The sequence below is a fragment of the Copidosoma floridanum genome, unplaced genomic scaffold (assembly GCF_036245765.1).
Source record: "Copidosoma floridanum isolate Cflo_tuat_1 unplaced genomic scaffold, Cflo_Japanese_pri ptg000021l, whole genome shotgun sequence".
In the NCBI taxonomy this organism is placed as follows: Eukaryota; Metazoa; Arthropoda; class Insecta; order Hymenoptera; family Encyrtidae; genus Copidosoma; species Copidosoma floridanum.
Window position 1 is genome coordinate 11,640,602 of NW_028321898.1, and position 19,864 is coordinate 11,660,465.

At 31.1% G+C, this 19,864-nt stretch overlaps 1 protein-coding gene across 1 annotated transcript in view; it reads right to left on the bottom strand.

The window, feature by feature from the left end:
- Window positions 1–19,864, bottom strand: part of Dpp10 (Dipeptidyl peptidase 10) — a 1,604,019-nt gene that overhangs the window by 814,524 nt on the left and 769,631 nt on the right. The window contains exon 8 of the mRNA XM_089594726.1: window positions 17,934–18,054. Coding sequence (XP_089450852.1) covers window positions 17,934–18,054 — 121 coding nt within the window. The remainder of the gene's footprint in view (window positions 1–17,933; window positions 18,055–19,864) is intronic.

Consider the following 19,864-nt stretch of genomic DNA (forward strand, 5'->3'; position numbering starts at 1 on the left):
ATTTTAGCAGCACCAGGTTGGTTGGATTACCGCCTCAAAATCTCAAGCTGTTAGAGCAGATCGTGCTCTGGCTGGATATTCCTTGGTATATTGCCAGAGACGTTAGCTTTAAGAACGCCTATTTTTTCGTGGCACTCGAAAAACTTGTTGGTTCAGGGTGGAATTTAACCTTAGTTCCTTGTCCGTTAAAGAAGAGTGTCATTGGTAGCCAGGATACCCAGCTGCATAGCTAACAGTTCTATTTTTGATGTACTGCTGGTGAACAACTATGGTAATTAATTATTTGCTCAGGAGTATTATAACCCGTCTCACTTGCTTGAATCGTGGGTGGCTTAGATTTTACTTCGATGACACCTAGATGATCCTACTAAACTTAAGTAGAAAGTGAGTGTATTTTGCAATAATGTAAGCTTATTTATGGATACTGTTTTCAATTTTTTGAAGATGAAAGCTATACAAAAACTATCTAGGAAGTGATAAAAAGAAGTTTTCGTGGTGAGCAAATATAACGATTTTTGGGATTTTGCTTTATTTATTAACGACATAAGTCATTTAACAAGACTTGATGTACGTTTCTTACTTTTTGTAAGAAGGATACCTAAGTGTAGCAAACAAGTTAATACACATACTGCCAACTTACAGAACCAAAAATATATCAAAGTCCAAGTTTGTCATTAACACAATCGTAGCATAAAATAGCATTTAATTTTTTTTTAATATGTAAATTGTTAACCTGACCATAAATATGTGTCATATGTTTATTATGTAATAGTTTTTTTGTGTGAGTACTAGCTAAGTAGATATGGCAATATAAATTGTTTTCTTACTCTTTTTTGTTGGATAAGTTAGACACAGTTTGTACCATGTATATCAAAGTTATCATAAGCAAAAAGCATACCAATAACTAAATACAAGCAAGTTTTATTGGAAAGGACTAATCGTTTAAAAATAGAAACATAATTTTTAAATTCAGCGTACAAAAAATTAAAAAAATATTTAATTAAGTTAGTGATTCCCTTACCACACAAAAACTAGAAGAAATTAACTCAGTTTGTAATTGAGAGGATAGTAAATTAAAAGACCTTTAGTATACATCAAAGCACATATTTGTTTGAAGTGTAAAGTACCTTTTTTGATTCATTTGCATGAAAGGAATTCTTGGAGAAATAAGTCGCTGTTTAATAAGATTTAACTCTGGTAAATGTGATGTAATGAGTGGATACGAGAATCTGTTGTACGTGGATGACAATGAAATTTTACTGTTTGTCCAAAGGTTTTTCACACGCAGAATGAATTGCCACTATAGTAATGCCACTAATAAAATATTATTAAAATACAAATAATTATTAAGTATAAAAATTTTTTTAAAAGTAAAAATAAAAAAAAAAGTGATCATTTACCAGTAAAACTGTTTTTAAAACATTTTCATGTGCTGCAGATAACGACTTCGAATCCTTTTTCCATCAAAACCTATCGAATACTGTGCAAGAATGGCCAAAGGATTATTTAAGAAATTGTAAGAAAAATTAAAATATGCTTGTGCGTGTTGATCATAGTTCGTATATTTTGCCACAAATTGATTATTATCTATTTCCGAGTCAACGTCAGTTTTCGAAACATTATCTGAAGGCTCACGAACGTTTTAAATATCAATTTTGTTTTGTAAAATAATGTTTAAAACTAGAATTAATGGTGTGGAATATAAGTTTGTTGAATGCAAATGGATAAGGTTCGGAGAATTGTTCACTTTTAAATGAGCGAAGATTTGTCTTTCCATATTAATATTTACATCAATCAAGCGATAATGTATGCATAATTTGTATCATATAATCTTGCAAATACATACATACAGTCCATGTCTCCGTACTCGTGGTCACTAGAGAGTATCTCATTTACACTTTTGGGATCTAAACATAAACGCAAAAACGGTAATTGTTTCAGTAGCCGTCTCAGTTGTAAAGGTGTAATTGTAAGATTTAAAAGTTTAAAAAAACAATAGAACAAAAAATTTACAGCTGGCTCAGATGGAATATCTCTGTTATAATTAAAAATAAGATCTGGTTGAGCACATGTACTACGATCTTTACACAGGGAATTAAATTCTATTGGTGTATAGACCAACTCCTGTATCGACCATGGATTATCATGTGACGAGGCATTCGTGTGTAAATTTGTGCGTATGTTTCGTCTTGGCTCCTGATTACTTGTTTTTTTTTCTCTAAAAAAAAAAAAAAAAGAAAAAAAACACTTCTTGAAAAATATTGGTATAATGTAAATTTAGAAATAAAAATTAATACAAATTGAAATTTTATTATGTCGAAAAATTAATTTCAACTTCGTTACAAAGACAAAAGATTTAATTGTTGTTGACTTTGAGTAAAAAGAGAATAACGTGTAATACCTTTGAAGATCATAACTCTGTGAAGATAATGCAGCGTTTAGTTGAGACATAGGTTTTGGTAATTTAAGCTTTTTTTTCTATATCTTTAACAATATTGAGCTTTTGTAATTTAACCTACAAAAGTAAAAAAGTACATTATTAAAAAGTACTTAAAAAATTTTTGTACATAAGTACAACTTACTGGTCGGATTTCTCATCAGAAAACGTACGTTTTCGTAAATTTGACAATTGTAATGCATGCATACGTAATTGTGATAGCAGTATGTCGGTATGTTCTTCCTCCAATTTATTTAAAGAAGCATATATCTTTTGTTTTTCTGTGAAATATTTGCTTCTAGTTTTATGCTCATCATCACAAGATTTCTGTGAGATTACTTGAAACATACGTTGTTCTCTATGTTCCCTTACTCTTTTTGTTGTGACATATTACTGCTCTTTGTTGCTCATTTTGCTGTTGATTTTTTTGCTGATTTTGCTGTTGGTTTTGTTGCCAATTTTCGTTTTCCTCAAAAATTTCCTGTATTCTTTGATAAAGCTTCAACAATTTATACAAAGAGTCAGAATTTAATTTGTTTTGAATTGATGTTTTTAAATCAAAAAATGGACTCGTGTTTCCTCTTACGCTTTGATTAATTTAAGGAACACTTAAATTCTAGTTTGGGGTGGCAAAATATGGACTTGTTTGTGATGGGGCATACTTATGTACTTTAAGAGGATTAAAACTTTGTTCAACGTTACGAGGAGATTTGAGCAATTATTTTTTTGTCAATTCCTTTGAGTTTTTCGATTTGGATTTTAAAGGACTTAAACCCATTTCAACTAAATTAAAAGAACAAACAGATTCTTAAGCTATTAATGTAGTTATTGCTTACACGTACAAACTGAGCATTAAAACGAACTTTGCACCTACAGAAAATCACTATCACAAAATATTGAGACTCAAGTCATTGACACGTTGCAACACGAAATAAATAAACCTCAGAATAAACACACGTGCTTTCTACGTAGCACTTAAAATCGCTTCTCTTTACAAAGACGACTATCAGATAAGGTAGACATGTCTTGAGAAGCCTGTTGTTGCCATAGTTCATAATTGATGACAGCTGACGCCACCATGTGAGAGCTAAAACAAACTTTAAGCAGGCATTCGAAAACTATTCGAAATACATTTCACATAGTATATATATATAATGTCAAAAAATAATTGTGTAAATAATTTCTTTGTGTACATATATATATATATACAATTATTTACACAATCATTTTTTGACATTTTGCCCTAAACTGCTTATCAAATTAAGAAGAAGGACTCTCGAAAACCATTAAAACCACATGAAACTATATATATATGTATTTATAAGTATATGTAATATACAAAAAATTCCTTACGTAATTATTTAATGACACTGCCGTTACTTGCTTATCAAGTTCAAAGTGAGTGACCTCAAAAACCATTGAAATTATAATGAACTCGATATATATGGGTGATTCTGCTGTAACTTGATCAGATCGTGTCCAATATTTATTCTCACGTGCCGTAATAAAATCCTAAACTTTAAAAACGTTTGATTGTGTTTAATGCTGTCGACTTTACTTAACAAATTATCTGATACCAATATATTCATCGTTGAGGTAATCGATCATTTAGAGTAAAATTTTCCATTCCAACCCATGACTGCAACTCAATTTTACTCATGAAAGCTTTTACCAGTAAACAATAAGGCTTATATGCTACTTGGACGTGTGAATATTATATACTCTAGGTAGTAATAATTAGGTTTGTACCTTAGTCACACCAAAAATCGACAAAGACGAGTGAGTTTTCACTGTATAAATTTTGTCCGCATATTTGCACTATAATCGCGGTTTTAACAAAAATCAGTTCAAACTAGCAACTTTTTGGATTTAAAATGCTAACCAATGATCACTTTCCAAAGTAAAGGACTAAAATGAATAAATCCATCTGACAGTAGTACCTGCAGTTGTTACCTCTCGAATAGCCAAGCTCTTTTTTTTGCGTATTTTGCACGTACAAACATTTCATTCCATTCCAAGCCCCCATGGAACAATTACTCGGTGTGCATGTGCAGATACGCAAACTTCAGTTTCTTATTGCATTTGAGGCTAGTAAATAAAGTATGGGTGGACAAGTCATTTTAATACGTCTATGAGTCGTACGAGCACTGCAAACATTGTAAATTCGATTCCGAACTTTTCCATTCTGACCCTACCTCACCTTAAAGTGCCATTTTTTTCCTTTTAGAGCAATTAATCCAAGCCAAACTTTTTTTTTATCACTGTTGGGCTTAAAGACGAGGCACATATCTCAGGGTTTTATTCAATTGGCCCTTTTCCGCTACATAAATGTAAAGACAGCGGTGCTGCTCTCAACATGGGTAGCTAAGTGAAACACTTCATTAGGTGGCTTGATCTGGGCTTAAATGAAATTAAAAACATTGATTTTATGAAAAATACTGAATTTTAGCAAAAATCTCATTACTAGCGATATTCACGTTAGACTTAAAACAGCTGTAACTTTTGAATGGACGCACAAAATCAAACAAATTTTTTTTTAAATTAATAGGTTTTGATCCCAGCTTTTATTGGAGCCCAGTCAAAACACTCAAACTGTTAAAAAAGCTTAGTTACACGTGGTAGAAAGTGACACAATTTTTCGAAAGTCGATGAAAGCTGACGTTTATAAAATTTCGTATAAGTTTTGACCAGTGAATTTTATAGTTGCATTGCCTTAAACGTTTAATACTGATGTTATGTACAGTAGAAATATTATGAAAAAAATTTTTTTTCATACAACTTCTTTTTAAAAAATTTTTCAAGTCAATGTAACCAAATTACGGCACAATCACATATATATATATATATATATATATATATATATATATATATAGATTAACTCTTTACAATGTATTCATTGATTTGATTAATTAATTTTATAATAACATTTAATATTTTGCCATAATTTGTTTATCAAATTTGAAGTAAGTGGCCTTAAAAACCATGAAAACGATACGTTACTTGATATACACATATATATTTATTAAAATTATCTTAAATTCATACGTTCTGCAACTTTATTGTGTACGTTTATTTTGATAATTTGTTAATTTATCAAAAAATTTATTTATAACAGTAAACAGTTAGCATTATTTTATTGTAAAAAAGCTTAGGTTAAATAAAAATATCGGTCGATATTTTATGCATCATATGCGATTTTATCTACAAAACTATATTAATGCTAATTAATTTTTTTTTTTTTTTTCATTCTTTTTTCCAAGGAAAAAGAAACAACCAGTAAGCCATTTTTGTTTTAATGAAATATGTCGTGTTAAAAATTTCAGTCCTCCAAGCACGTCATATAAAGAACTTCGTTCTAAAAAAACGCAATCGCCAATCACCTTACCACCTTGAGTGCTTACTGGCTACTTTATTTGTTAATAAACTAAATAAAATAATGCAAGCGCCAATCAGCACACAACCTAAAGCGTTTACTGGTTGCTTTGTTTCTTAATAAGAAGATACAAGTGCTAATCACCACATAATCCGGGGCACTTACTGGGCGCATTATTTACCAAAAAAATATATGAAATAACGCAAGCGCCAATCACCACTTAACCCAAAGCGTTTACTGTGACTTTATTTATCAATGAACTAAATTAAATAACGCAAGCGCAAATTATCACACAACGTAGGGCACTTACTGATGGCTTGGTGAATTAATAGAATAATGCTAACGCCAATCACTCAACAACCTGGAGCCTTTACTGGTTGCTTTATTAATTAGTAAAAAAACGCAGACGCCAATTACCATATAACCCAGGAAGCTGAAGAGTTGCTTCATTTGTTAATAGGAAAACGCAAACGCCAATTATCACACAACCCAGGGTGCTTACTGGTCACTTAAGTTATTAATAAAGTAAGCAAAATAATGCAAGTGCTAATCACTGCACAATCAGAAGTGCTTACTGGCTGCTTACTTAATTTGTAATAAATTCAATCATAACATAAGCGCCAATCACCGCACAATCTGGGGTGCTTATTGATCACTTTATTCATTAATAAACTAAAGAAAATAATGCAAGCGCCAATCGGCGCACAACCTGGGGCACTAACTTGGCACTTACCTAATTTATAATAAAATAAACAATTAAACAAGTGCCAACTAGCACACAAACTGAGAAACTTATTGGTCGCTTTCTTAATTAATAACATGAGCGCCAATTAGCGTACAACCTGGGGAGCTGACTCTTCGTTTACCTTATTTATAATAAATAAAATAATAACACAAGAGCCAATCACCACACAAACTGGGGCGTTTATTGGTCACTTTTTTTATAAATAAAATTAAAAAAATAACGCAAGCACCAATCATCAAGCATCAATCACCATTGAACCCTTGGCGCTCACTGGTTGCCTTCTTAATTAATAAGATGAACGAAATATCGCAAGCACCAATTACCACACAAACCCAAAGGCTTTCTGGTCGCTTTGTTAATTAATAAAATAACTAAAATAATTCAAGCACCAATCATCACACAAACAGGGGCACTCACTGACTGTTTTGTTGATTAATAATATTAACAAAATAACGCAAGTCTCTAATCCAGGGTTCTCACCGTTGATTCATCTCTACGGCCTATTCAATACCCTTGGAGAGAATTATCACCCACTCTGACTCTCCTTCGCTGTTCTTAGCCATCTACCCCCAAAAGCCCGCTCATAACGATTTGGCGCTCGACGTGAGGCAATGTGCACCACCTTTCCACACATTGTAACAAGTTGGGCCCACTTGTAACGAGTTTTAAGTAACGTAGACTAACACAGAGTTTGATTTAGTGTAACTTAACAACTACATAGTAACGAGCTATTTGTTCGTAAGTAGTGCTGAACTATGGCTCTAGCATCCAAGAGGTGGCACTTAAATGTTGCAAAGCACGAAATTACTGATACTCACTACAATCACAGTTAAGAATACTTTGTTACTGTAAGATACTTAATTATATAATCAAACAAAGCACAATACCATTTAACATTCTAATATTTACTTTGTGTCGAATAACTGACAACTATTACTAGTTTATACGCTACAAAAACGTTTACCATTGATAATTATGCAATCAGAGCAACTAAAGATTTCTATTGTCACTATCTTATAAGACAACTTAACAAAACTTTACTCTATCTCATACTTATAATTAAAGGCGCAGATAACTGAACCTTAAAGAAGCATCAAGATATACAAGTGCTTTGATGAAACTTTACTTAAGTTAAACTGTGGGCCCCAATAAAACAGCACCACAGAGCTACAATACCATTCAGCTAGCACTCGATGGTCATTTGGCTGTTATCTCACGGGAACTTTGCATCACTTAGCAGGTACTTATTGGGTACTTGACAGGCACTTGATGGTTATCTGATGAGCACTTGACTTACAATTGATAGGTACTTCATGGGCACTTGTACTTGAATTTTGTATTCAGTAAAAAGTCATTAAGTTATTTATGTAAACGACTATAGACTATATTTTTACATTTATCATTACTTACATAAATTATGAAAGTGAAATTATTATTATAAAGATTTAATAGAAGACCTGTAACAGAAGAAAGCTAAGAAAAATTGTAGCTGTGGAGTCTCAAAGCTAAACCTGTGGCATAGTAGTCCAACGTTGCATCATCTGAGTAAGAATGACCTGAGTCAAAAATTGAGATTTATACACCACATTACTCAGAGGTTTACTTAAACATTATAAGTCAAGCTTTAAAGTTGCGATTTTTTCGAAAAAAGTAAATAATTGAATTATAAGATATGATTCATCCTGTTTTGCGATTCCGTAACTTTGATTTTGCCATTTTTTTATAAGATATTTTCTTAAAAATTCACATCAATTTATCATACGAAGCCTAAGTTCTTATTTAATTAGTATGAAGTAAATGGAAGGGCATAAGCAAATAAAAGGCAAAAAATATTATATTTAACAAGTTAAGTTGTGTATGTTCTTGTTTTTCGACAAATTTATTAGGAACAATTCAAGTATGCTATTGTTTTAAGTAAGAAACGTTTTTTCTTATGATGGGTGTATTTTTAACTTTATTTAATTACATTATCTTCAATTTTAACATAAGAAAGTATTTTTCTTATTTAAAAAACGGTTTTTTGATTATGGTATCTTTTTCTTGCTTTTTTTTTAAATTCATGGATTTTCTTGAATTCAGAAAATATTTACTCTTTTTGTATAGCATATAATATTACATATGCACGAGATTTTCTTTAACAAGTCATGATTTTACTTATTTCTAGAAAATATATTCTTAGAACTATGCAAGGTTGCATTTTACTTGAAGTAAAGACATTTTTTCAAGAGTAGTGTATTTGATTCTGTCATTTTTGCTGTTATCATGTGCAAATTTGTCCTTGATTATACTTGAAAAAAATACTTTCCTCATTTGTTTTGCCCTTTTCTTACAAGTCCAAAAAATATGTGTATTTTCTTGAGTCAGAGAAACATTGACTAAACTTTGCGAACACATAAAATAAAATGTAAAGAATACTTACTTAAGCATGTTATGTATGTTTTTGTTTCTAAGAAATATTCTTTTAAGAACTATTTAAGTAGAAAAGCTTTTTTTTTGGAGTAGCGTATTTGATCCCGTCAGTTTAGTTTTAAACAGTAGTGAATATTTTCTTGATGAGAGAAAAGAATTTTCTTACTCTTATAGTTTTTTTACATATCCAAAAATTTATTAATTTTCTTGAAAAAAAAAAAAAAAAAAGGTTTTTTATAAATCGTGTGTTTGATTTCGTTATTCTTGATATTAATACAAGCAAATATTTTGTTCATGTAAGAATATGATTTTTTGCTTTCTTCTATGTGTCAAAAAATATATATATTTTCTTAAATTAGGAGAATATTTACTTAGTTTGTACGGCATATAATATTACAGTCGAACAGTATTTTACTAACTTAGCTGTGTGTGTATTTGTTTCTCAAAAATGTTAACTTGCAACTATTTAAGTATGAAGTTTACTTCAAGTAAGAAATACTTTCCTCAAAAGTAATGTCAAGGATCTTGTTATTTTCGTTTTTTACTCTAGCACATATTGCCTTCATGTAAAAAAATACTTTCTTAAATTGTATAGCTTTTTTTTATAAGTCCGAAAAAATTTCAGCTTACTTGATTCAAGCAAATATTCACAAACATGATGAAATAACACTCTGGACAGCTTTGGAGCATAGCTATTAATATTGTTCAACAATTAAAATTTTGCCGCTATTCTAATGATTTTTTCAGGATTGAACTAAGGATTTAAAACAGAATAAAAAATATTTGCATATTTAAGTATGTAGTTAAGTGTAAGTATGACATTAAAACGATAAAGAAATCTAAATATTTACCATAATATTGTTTACCATAAGAAAATTGGGACAACAAGCCATTTGGACTGTCTTGCGCTCTTAAAAATTATACATTGTTGAAGGCTTATAGCATTATCAATAAGAAATTACGAAAAAAAAACATAACAGTCAATAATTAAAAATAAGTAAAAAAGCCTCTTCGTGTGGCATGGAGAGGTTAAACCAGGCAAATCAAAGAAGAACAATAAAGGTACACATCACAACCTGAAAAAACATTAAGGGAGGTTGTGACTTTCTGGAACGGGCCTGAATACAAAGATCAAGAAAAGGTGGTAATAATGCTAAAATATCAAATGGCTGTATAAAAAATATCAGAAAAAAGAAAATTATTATAAGCGTTAATTATTGTTGTATCGAACTGTCTATCAATACAATTATTGATAAGAGTAATAATGATCATTTCAGAGGATTCTTACTTATATAAGTTTGGCTCCTGATCGAGAATCACTGCACTTTCAATGTCAAAATTCTGTGTACATCGTAAAAATTGTTCATACAACGCAGATGTGTTATGCTTAAGTCTTATATAACGCTTATGCTTAAGAAGACCCACAATTGAGAGTCGTTTAGTTTGACTTGCACATTGAGCACCACATTTACATGAGATCATGTACACGATGTAACTCTTTTGCAACTTATCAGTCCTGTCGTTGCCAAACCTAATGATGTTGTCAACTTACTCGAACTGGAAAAAATGACTCTCAAATTGTATCCAGACAAGGTACTATGTAATCTTTTTTTAATTGGTTAAAAATATGAAACGACAAGAAAAAAATGGTCTCGAGAGTTCAATTCTTCAATAAAACCAGAGTAGAATCTTGTGTTGTAATCTTCATTATTCAAGTTGTGTGGCTCCCGAAAACTCTTGAACTGCCTACTGAGATAGATATATCTTCTTCCGTTCATGTATCTTTTAATAAAGAAAGCAGGGTATGCATTTTTAACTAGAATTTCTCAAGCGGTCATAATGTCTTTCGATCCGTAGGAAGAGCTCACTAACTTAAAAGATTTTTCAATAAGTAGGAGAATAATTGCTATCTTTTGGCATATAGGATTGTGTAAAACAAAAACTAAGAATTTTACCAAAATATAAAGGTTTTTTGTGAAGATTTATGGTACTAACTGAAACTGGGATACGTGTTATTAAAATGTAAAAGAAGGAAATGAAATTTTAGACTTCTCTTTTAACTATGAACTGGACAAACTTGTTAAAGCTATTGAAAACATTTAAAATTTTATTTATTTAATCAGTTTTTATAAATAATAAGCAATCGTCTACACATCGAAAGTAGAGAGAAACTGTATCTTTGCAGTTTATTAAAACTGAAGTTTCTAGTGACTCTAAAATAATCTCAGCAAACCATTAAGAACTACAACTTCCCTTAGAAGTTCCACATAATTATCTATATGTATGGCTGTTACAAGAAAAATAATAAAAATTGAGTAAACAATTAATACTTTTAAGTCACTTGGTCTTATTTATAATTAAAAGAAAAACAAAGTTGCCAATTTTCTGGGGAAGTTAAATTTTTGTTTATAAAAAAGGGCAGTTAAAGTGTAGTGAAATAACATTAAAGGATTAAAACGAGAAATCATCTGGAACTACTATGATCTTAACCATATCACTGATTTTGCATTAATTCTTAATAAAATCATAAAATATGTTTATAAACTTTTTTAAAAACAAAAAAAAAATCATTTGTCTATTTCGTAAGGGGAAGAATTAATTAAGAAGACAATTAATCTGGCAAGAAGGTCAAGCTTATGTACCTCAACAATACCATAAGATTTAAAAAGGCCATGAAGAGATCATTAGAATAATACTGAAATATTAACTGTTAAATAACAAAAACAGTTATGCTCCAAAACCACCTAGTGTGTTATTTTATCATGTTAGGAGTGATGTCAAAGGAGAAAGTGTAAAGAAGGAGATATTTATAATGAAATATTTACTAAAACTCTATAACAAATGACACTGAAGTGAAATGATATTTGTCTGTACAAGTTATGTATTTACTTGTTTTTCTGGAAAACATGTACTTGGAATTACTTAAGTATAAAATTTACTTGAATCCAGTACTTTTGTACTTTGATTGTTATATGAAATTCTCATTTAAAATTCGTATGTATTTACTAGAGTGCTGTTAGCACAATTCCCATTCTAACTGAATAATTATTGAACATGATTTTTTAGAATCAAGAATACTAGTTTGTTGGATTGTAGGATTTTTTTTTTTTTTTAACTGAGTTGAACAATATTTCCATAGGAAGTGAACTAGATAGTTCTGGTTAAAGTTCTTTTTACAATAAAACTTTAAATACTGAACACTTCCAGTAAGTGACAGTGATCAGTACTCTTAACGTTTACAGTGTGCTAAGCCTAATTAACAGGGACAGAACAAATTATGATCTACTCATTGGCATCTAAGTGGGAGCTACAGTTTGAAAGTACTAATGAGTAATTACAAATAGAAAATGTAAGCAATTATAGTCATCACAAGCTCTCTTAAGGGAAAATAGTCATTTGATCGAGCAACTTTAACATTGCACTATCAGCTCACCTAACCACCTGCGATCTATCAGAAAAAGATAATCTTACCCAATTGCAAGCATACTTACAAAATCCAACCAGAAAAAATTTACTCAGCACTATGCTGAAATTAACAATAGGATAAGCACCTTAGAAGTTCAAATAACTAAGCATTACTTTACCTGAGTCAATGGCCATTCTGATTTTGGTTACTATATTTATTAACACAAGCTCCACTCTACAGTGCTCATATAAATCTGACTGTTTAGAACATGGGAGAAAACTAAAATCAGTATAAGATATAATCTATCTAGGTATCACTGGTTCTAATAGTTGAGAAGGGGTACAAGGCAGGCTTATAGGTCTGAGATGACAGGCTTTAGAAAGCAACCTCTGCTTAGGTACCAGGACAGCTAATGACCTTATTCATGCAGAGGAAGACTCACTGAATTTGAATGAGCAATTTTTAATGTTCAGCAGTGTAGGAAAAATAATTGGTATCGTAACCTCTTAGATTTTTATCTTGATGTTATTAACACTACTGCATGCAATTTGTTACGAAAAAGAGCTTCGTGTACATCCCATTCGATCACATGGCTTAATCAGAAACTATCTTTGGATGGTGTGGAAACTATAAAAGGTGCTGGGACGAAATAAGGGAAAATGACACTTATCAAATAATTAGTAAGCACATTAGCAATAAACAATCGGTATCAATCAACGTTAGATTCAGGAAATCCACTATTGTCACCAATACATTTCCAAGTATTATCTGGAGACTTACAATTTGTGAGATTAACCTATTTAACGCGTAAAAAGTATAACTCTACGAAATCTTAACTCTGCTACGTAACTATTTGAACATAGTGATATCAATATGTAATGCTTGATTATTAGCCTGAATAAGAGCTCTAATCATTATTGTGGAGGGCAAGGGCAAAGACGGCATCCGTGAATAAAAAAAAATTGTGTTGATGAAGTGAAGAACTCAACTTTAGACTTAACATCAACATAACAGGTTCATGGGCCCTAGTTGATAGCTCTTAGATCACGTACAAAGTCGTTATGGCTCAAACTATGAGATAACTTACCTAAAATCAAAAGTGTACTGAATTACAAAATCAGAGACCAAGTAACAGATTTGGATTATCAGTACACTATGATTTAATATTCAAGGAGCATAAAATTGTCTTTTAAAATCAATTAACTCCAGAATACTTGTGGGTGCATAAAAAATCGTGTTTGCAGAAAATTCAGTACAAAACGTTAGATCAAAAGGAACAATCGTAATCGGATTGTAAGGACAGAGAGTGGTCAGAACGGCACTAAGTTTTGTACACAGCGTATAAAACCTTGATCGATTGAGGTTAATTTTCTAGTTAAATCAAGGATTTAATATGTACCACAAAATTTAAGACTGACTCCTCAACATTTAACAAACAATAAAACTATAGTGGATTGTACACAATTTCACAGTACTATTTTACGCCAAATATTAAGCTTCATAGCATGTACTCAAGTTGCAACGAAGAAACCTTGTTCTAAGTAGAATGAACAACCTCACTGCAAGGTATGGAATAATGTATGTAAGTAATGATTTCTTAACCAAACTCTCTAATCCTGTCAAATCGTAACAAACAATAGCCTATAGATATGAAACTTTTTGATATGTTTGTCAGATTAAAGCCCTGATTAAGTTATAGAAAGAATATGCAAATTGTTATTAACTTTGCTTAATTCTATACCCTCAGGGTACAGTTTTAAAGATAGAGAGTTATTATGAGTAATATTATGTGTCAGAGAACTATAAGCCATAACCCATCAAAATGACCTTGTGATTCATACGAAATGAAAAAGGACATTGAGATCTACGAGACGCTGCATATGACGCAATTAAACGGCATTAGACTTATTTATTGGGCTATAGGGTGATATGCAATCTGGCCAGTTTACATTATTACATTGCAGGAATGTAGATGATGACATTGCATTACATTATTACATTTTTTTTAAGACATGGAGATTAATGCAATAATGAAAGAATTTTAGAGCTACAAAAATTAGTGATAAAACATAGCTCTGAAAAAAAAGTAATCAAATAAAACGTAAGGGTTACAATGTAGACGGACTACTGTTAACAATATAGGATATTTCCTAGTTATTAATCAATCACTGTTTATCTGTTAAATTAGTTTACAGTCGTACAGAATTATACGAAACTACGTGTACACCTAATTTTTTTATTCCTTGGATGTCGTGTGAAGTCAAGCAGTGCTTACACAAGTTATTATTAGTTTTAAGTAATACAATATGAACAATACAACCAATACAACCTATAATACAGAACGATCGTACGCTTCATTAGTGTGTACCCATGTGGTAGTCCATTTAATAATATTACAGATCAATAAATCTTGAAAAAAGCACTTTTATATCGAAGCAAAGCATCACTAGTTAAGTCTGGGTGAGGAAGACTATTTATTTAATGGGCTGAGACGACGGTAAAGGACTGTAACATAGCTTGTATGTGGTAGTTACCCATGTGAAAAATTTTTTTTCAACATTTAGCTAAATGATGCAAATACATTCAAGATCAAAGAGAAAAAAATGAGAGATCACTACTGAATCTTTATAGGTAATTATAGTATATAGGAATGCTGCTGTTATGTATTCACGGTTACGTTTGGGTGTAAGCCAATGAAGCCTGAGACGATGGTGTAAAACATGAGCATCAAAAGGAATATAATCTACGAAAAACCTTACACAGGTATCTTACAATATTTACAGCCTTAGTTCGTTATTTTTGTTGAGAGAATCGTAAACTGCAGCATTTAAGGTATTATTAAAAATTTAATGAGATGCTTGCGAAGTTCCAATGTAAGTAAGTAACAACGTTGTTACAATATTCCTTGAGCATAGTAAACTTTTGTGGGGATGTGGTTGATGTGAGCTGATCAGGATGGATCATGACATAAACAAGCTTTTAAAATATTAAGCTTCGGCTCATACCCCAATATTCTTATCTATAACTCTAATCTGTTCTGTAGCGTCAGTATCCAAGTACGAGAAAGAAGTATGACTACCTATATTCATTGCTACAACTTGGGCTCGATGAATGGGCAGTTCATTGTCATTAGCCCAGTTCTCAATTGCACTAATATCTTCATTTGCCAACCTAGCTACTTTTTTTGTTTGTGTACTACGTCGTTGCTTAAAACCAAAATAGTATACGTCGAGAAACCTGATTCTGTCAATAAATGATGACAGATTCAAACTAACACAATGTCTCAATACTTCTAAACATTCTGGTGACTAGGCTATGGAGCAGATACCAGCTCGAAACAAAGGGACTTTGGTTTTTATCATAGGTGTTATTATCACCAATTTCCATGATTGAGGGTAATGTGTAACATTAATAAAATAATTAATAAGAGACTGTAGTGGGTAAACGATTTGTGGTGTAAGCATTTTAATTATGAAAACAGAAAGATCATCGGCTTCTGCTGATTTAAATGTTGTTTCAAAGAGAGTTATTGTTTCAGAATATCTGTTTCAGCTGCTACTTTAAAAGTAACAATCTTATTAGAATCACCAGGTAATGGTATGAAAAGGGTACCTTATAGGTCAGCAGGGATAAGCAAAGGTACATTTTCTGTAATTAGGGAGTAGTAATCTATTTTATTCTTGGGTAGAAGAAAATTCTGAGAGTGTGGTCTTAGTTTTGCCAATGACACGCATTTGCTTTAAGATTTGCCATAGAGTGCTGGATTCTTACGAACTTCTAATGTATGATAAAAAATTGGTGTTTTTATACCTATGACATTATTTACAGTACACGATTATTTTACATTCACAGGTAAAAACACTCATTCAGTAATTTCCTTGACTTCTGAATTCTTCTAAATAAATAAATTAAGAAAAATAATTTAAAAAACGAAAAAATTCTCATAAATGAATAAACTCCACGAGAGGTATCAAAAGTGTACTAGGCACTATAAAAGACAAAAGCACACAACAACACGTCCAATCAGTAGACTTATCAGAGAGAGGGAGAAGAAAGAGGGAGAAAAGGAAGGTGTGTGTGAAATTTCTGTGTTTTCCTAGGTCAATAACCAAGCCAAAAGTTTAGGACAATGAAAGTGGACAGGAATTAAAAGAGTGTAAAAGAGTGTAAAAGAGTAAGCTAAGAAAAGCAAGAGAATGCTAGTTAAGATAAAGGTTCCTGAATACTACCACGCTGGGTTAAAACTTGTGGATGTCAGATCAGAAGGGCAGATTTTCTAGAGAGAGAAAGAGAGAAAGAATAAGAGTGAGAGGTTGTGTAAGGGGACGAGTTGAGAAGGTGCCTGAGAGACCTTAAAGTCCATGCTTAGGTAAGCCACCATTATTAGCATCCATGCATTTATTGTATTTGTGTAGAAACTATAAAAGTCAAATCATGTAAAAAAAATTCACCTTATCGGATATAAAATTTTTTTGAGTATTATAAATCTGATGTACGATTGGGGATCATGCAACATTATCTATCTTAAGCGATTGCAATAGTTTTTAGCTCCTCCTAAATACGATAAACTGTTCACTTTAAGAGCTATTATACATTTTTTTCCCTACTTCAATAATTCCTTGAATAAACTGTTGTTTAGCACTAAAGTACAAATATACTTATTATTATTTAGGTACAAGACAATCACTCTAAAATTAAAGTTTAAAAAGAAATAATAATGGAAATGAAGCTATCCTGAACATGATTGTTTTCTGACCATTGTTCTTCTTATTATTTCATATAGGCCGTTTGTTTTGTAAATTAGACTGCACAACAAAGTAATAAAAAAAATTAGCTCAAAAGTCATCATAATGTTTAAAAACAGCGTTACATATAAAGTCATCACCTCCCAGCCAACTGCATGTTGCCATTTATTGTTTACTATGGAATTTATAAAAATGTCTAGGTTTGGTATCAGAATTTATTTTTTTAGACGTATAGCACCCTTGTGATACGATGACTGGTTGGAGTTCATAACCAAAAAATAGGTTGATGTTATTATAATTTACTTTGCTTTTTGAGAAGTATATTAAATTGCTTACTAATAACACAGATACTGTGATTCTCAGCATTTAAAGTTCAAAGTATGAATTTGCCTTCTCCTGCCACTATTATAATTGAGGTTTCTTACTACAAGAATGAGCTATGCTCTTTGTGAAGCTAGTTCAACTATAGTTTATGTACATAGACATTTTCACTAAAACATTTTTCCTTTACTAGAAAAAATATTCGAGAAAAAAAATTCTAACTTTTATATAATTAAACTTACATAAATAGTGAAATGCAATTAAAGAACAATTGATTTTAAAGAATGTTGTGCAAAAAACCTTTTGTAAAAAAACAAAGCTTAATGTTTTATTCATTGCACACCAAAAACGATATAAGCCTTGTTCAAAATAGTTTTTCGTGAATAAAACACAATGCATACATGTAGTTACCATTTGCAGATGTTTTCATAAGTATTCCTAAATTTTTGAAACCGAAGTTTTTTTAAACTTATAAATTTTTTGTAAGTATTACTCACCTGGCATTTCCACAATGGACTCTTACAAATCGAGATAACTGATAGATTTTGGAAACGATTTAGCCAAGTGATACACACCTCTGTTGGGGAGATCCATGCAGCAGTAGTAAAATAATGTTCTCTGGAAGATTTTATCAGAAATTATGAAAAAGAAAAAAATAATGTAACAACTAACATTTTTTTTTTAGTTTAAGGATGTTTTTTAAATAAATATTTATAATAAGTAGTGCAAATATCTTCAATTTTACACTTTTCAAGAATTAAGAAAAGTAATCTACATGCCTGAATTCAAAAATAAAAAAGTCATTGCCTCAGTGGCTGATAGCCAAAAACGACAGTGGTAAAGACGGTGGTAGTTTATTTGATGTTTGAGTTCCATACGCTTTTTCTTTGCGTACATAAGCTTAAAAGATCACGATTTACTAAATTCAAAAATTAGTAGGTTATGTCATACAGACACAAAAACATAAGCTGTTAGCGGTGATAGACAAAATATGATTTTAATTAAAGATGTTAGTTATTTATAAAGTTTTTTTTATAAATAAGGGACTGCATGGTGTTTTTGGCCAGTTTTTACCGTAAGTATAGTTTTATATAACTAAAAGACGGTTTTTTAGTATAACTTGTACATTCTGCTACTCACATCAGCAAGATAATACTCATAGCACTGTTTGTTACGTTAAATAATTTTGAAAGTGTTTTATGAAGGCAGCCAAGTTCGTTATTTTTTTCTCGAGAACCAGATGATTACTTAAATATTTTTTCAGATTTTTTGTTTCTTGCTGTCACTATCATAATTCTATAGTAGATAATTCAAGCCACTTAAGTTCAGTTTTTGTTTTGTTTTATTTCATAGTTGCATAGTCTATATTCAACTATAGATTAAGAAATTATTGTCGCAGATGATTCTGCTGTCAAACTTTAGATTAATTGAGCAAAGTTTCGGCCCCAACACAATAAGTTCAAGGCTTTCATCAGATGTAATCATTAGTTAAATAGCAAGCAACTTTAGCACAATCATTTAACCTGATAAGGGCCTGGAACTTGTTTGTACGGACTGAAACGTTATTTGTCAAATAAAAAGTTTGACAGTATAATCATCTGCATCTTAAATTATTTTATGAGTATCATCTGCTGTTATTGAAGCCACTCAACACATATGCAATTCTGTATGATTTGAGTCGTACTATTATATAAGAAGACGGCAATTGTTTGTATGTTCTCGAAAATCTTAAAAACTACTGAACCAATTGATCCTAAGCTTTGAAAGAAATTTGATTGCAACTTTTAATGTATCATAGGCTACTGTAATTAACGATAACTTTTATAGAAATGTTTCTATCCTACTTACAAAAACTAACTGCAAAACAGCTCTGAAAGGATGTTTCAACTTTTGACCGCTAGAGGGTAAGTGGTTATTGTTTTCAATGTTATTTTACATTAACTGAGCTACTCCCTTAATCAATTTCATAGAGTAACTTTATTGAGCAAAACTTCGTAGTTTACTTTAGTAAGGGTTGACACGCACATCAGCACACGTAGTCAACGCTCAGAGATTACACATCTCATGAAATCTTATATCTCATAAAAATTTTGATAGTTCTTGAGCGTATATGGTATGGAAAAAACCTTCAATTTACTAATATTCGAATCCAAAAGTCGCTAATACTGTTGTAACCACTAACCATAAAAACTACTTAACTGATCTGGCTGAAGTTTTGCATACTAATTCTTTACACTTTCTAGATGGTTAAAGTATAGTTTTTATATAGAAAAAATTATTAACAAGAGCAACGAATAAGCCCTTCTTTTATTCATCATGGCCCGTAGGCTCAGACATGGCATTTTTTTTACACAAGTATAGTGCTAATTAGCCATCGGTGCACCTGAGTTATGACCAGGTGTTTATGTACGTATATAAACTTCTGGAC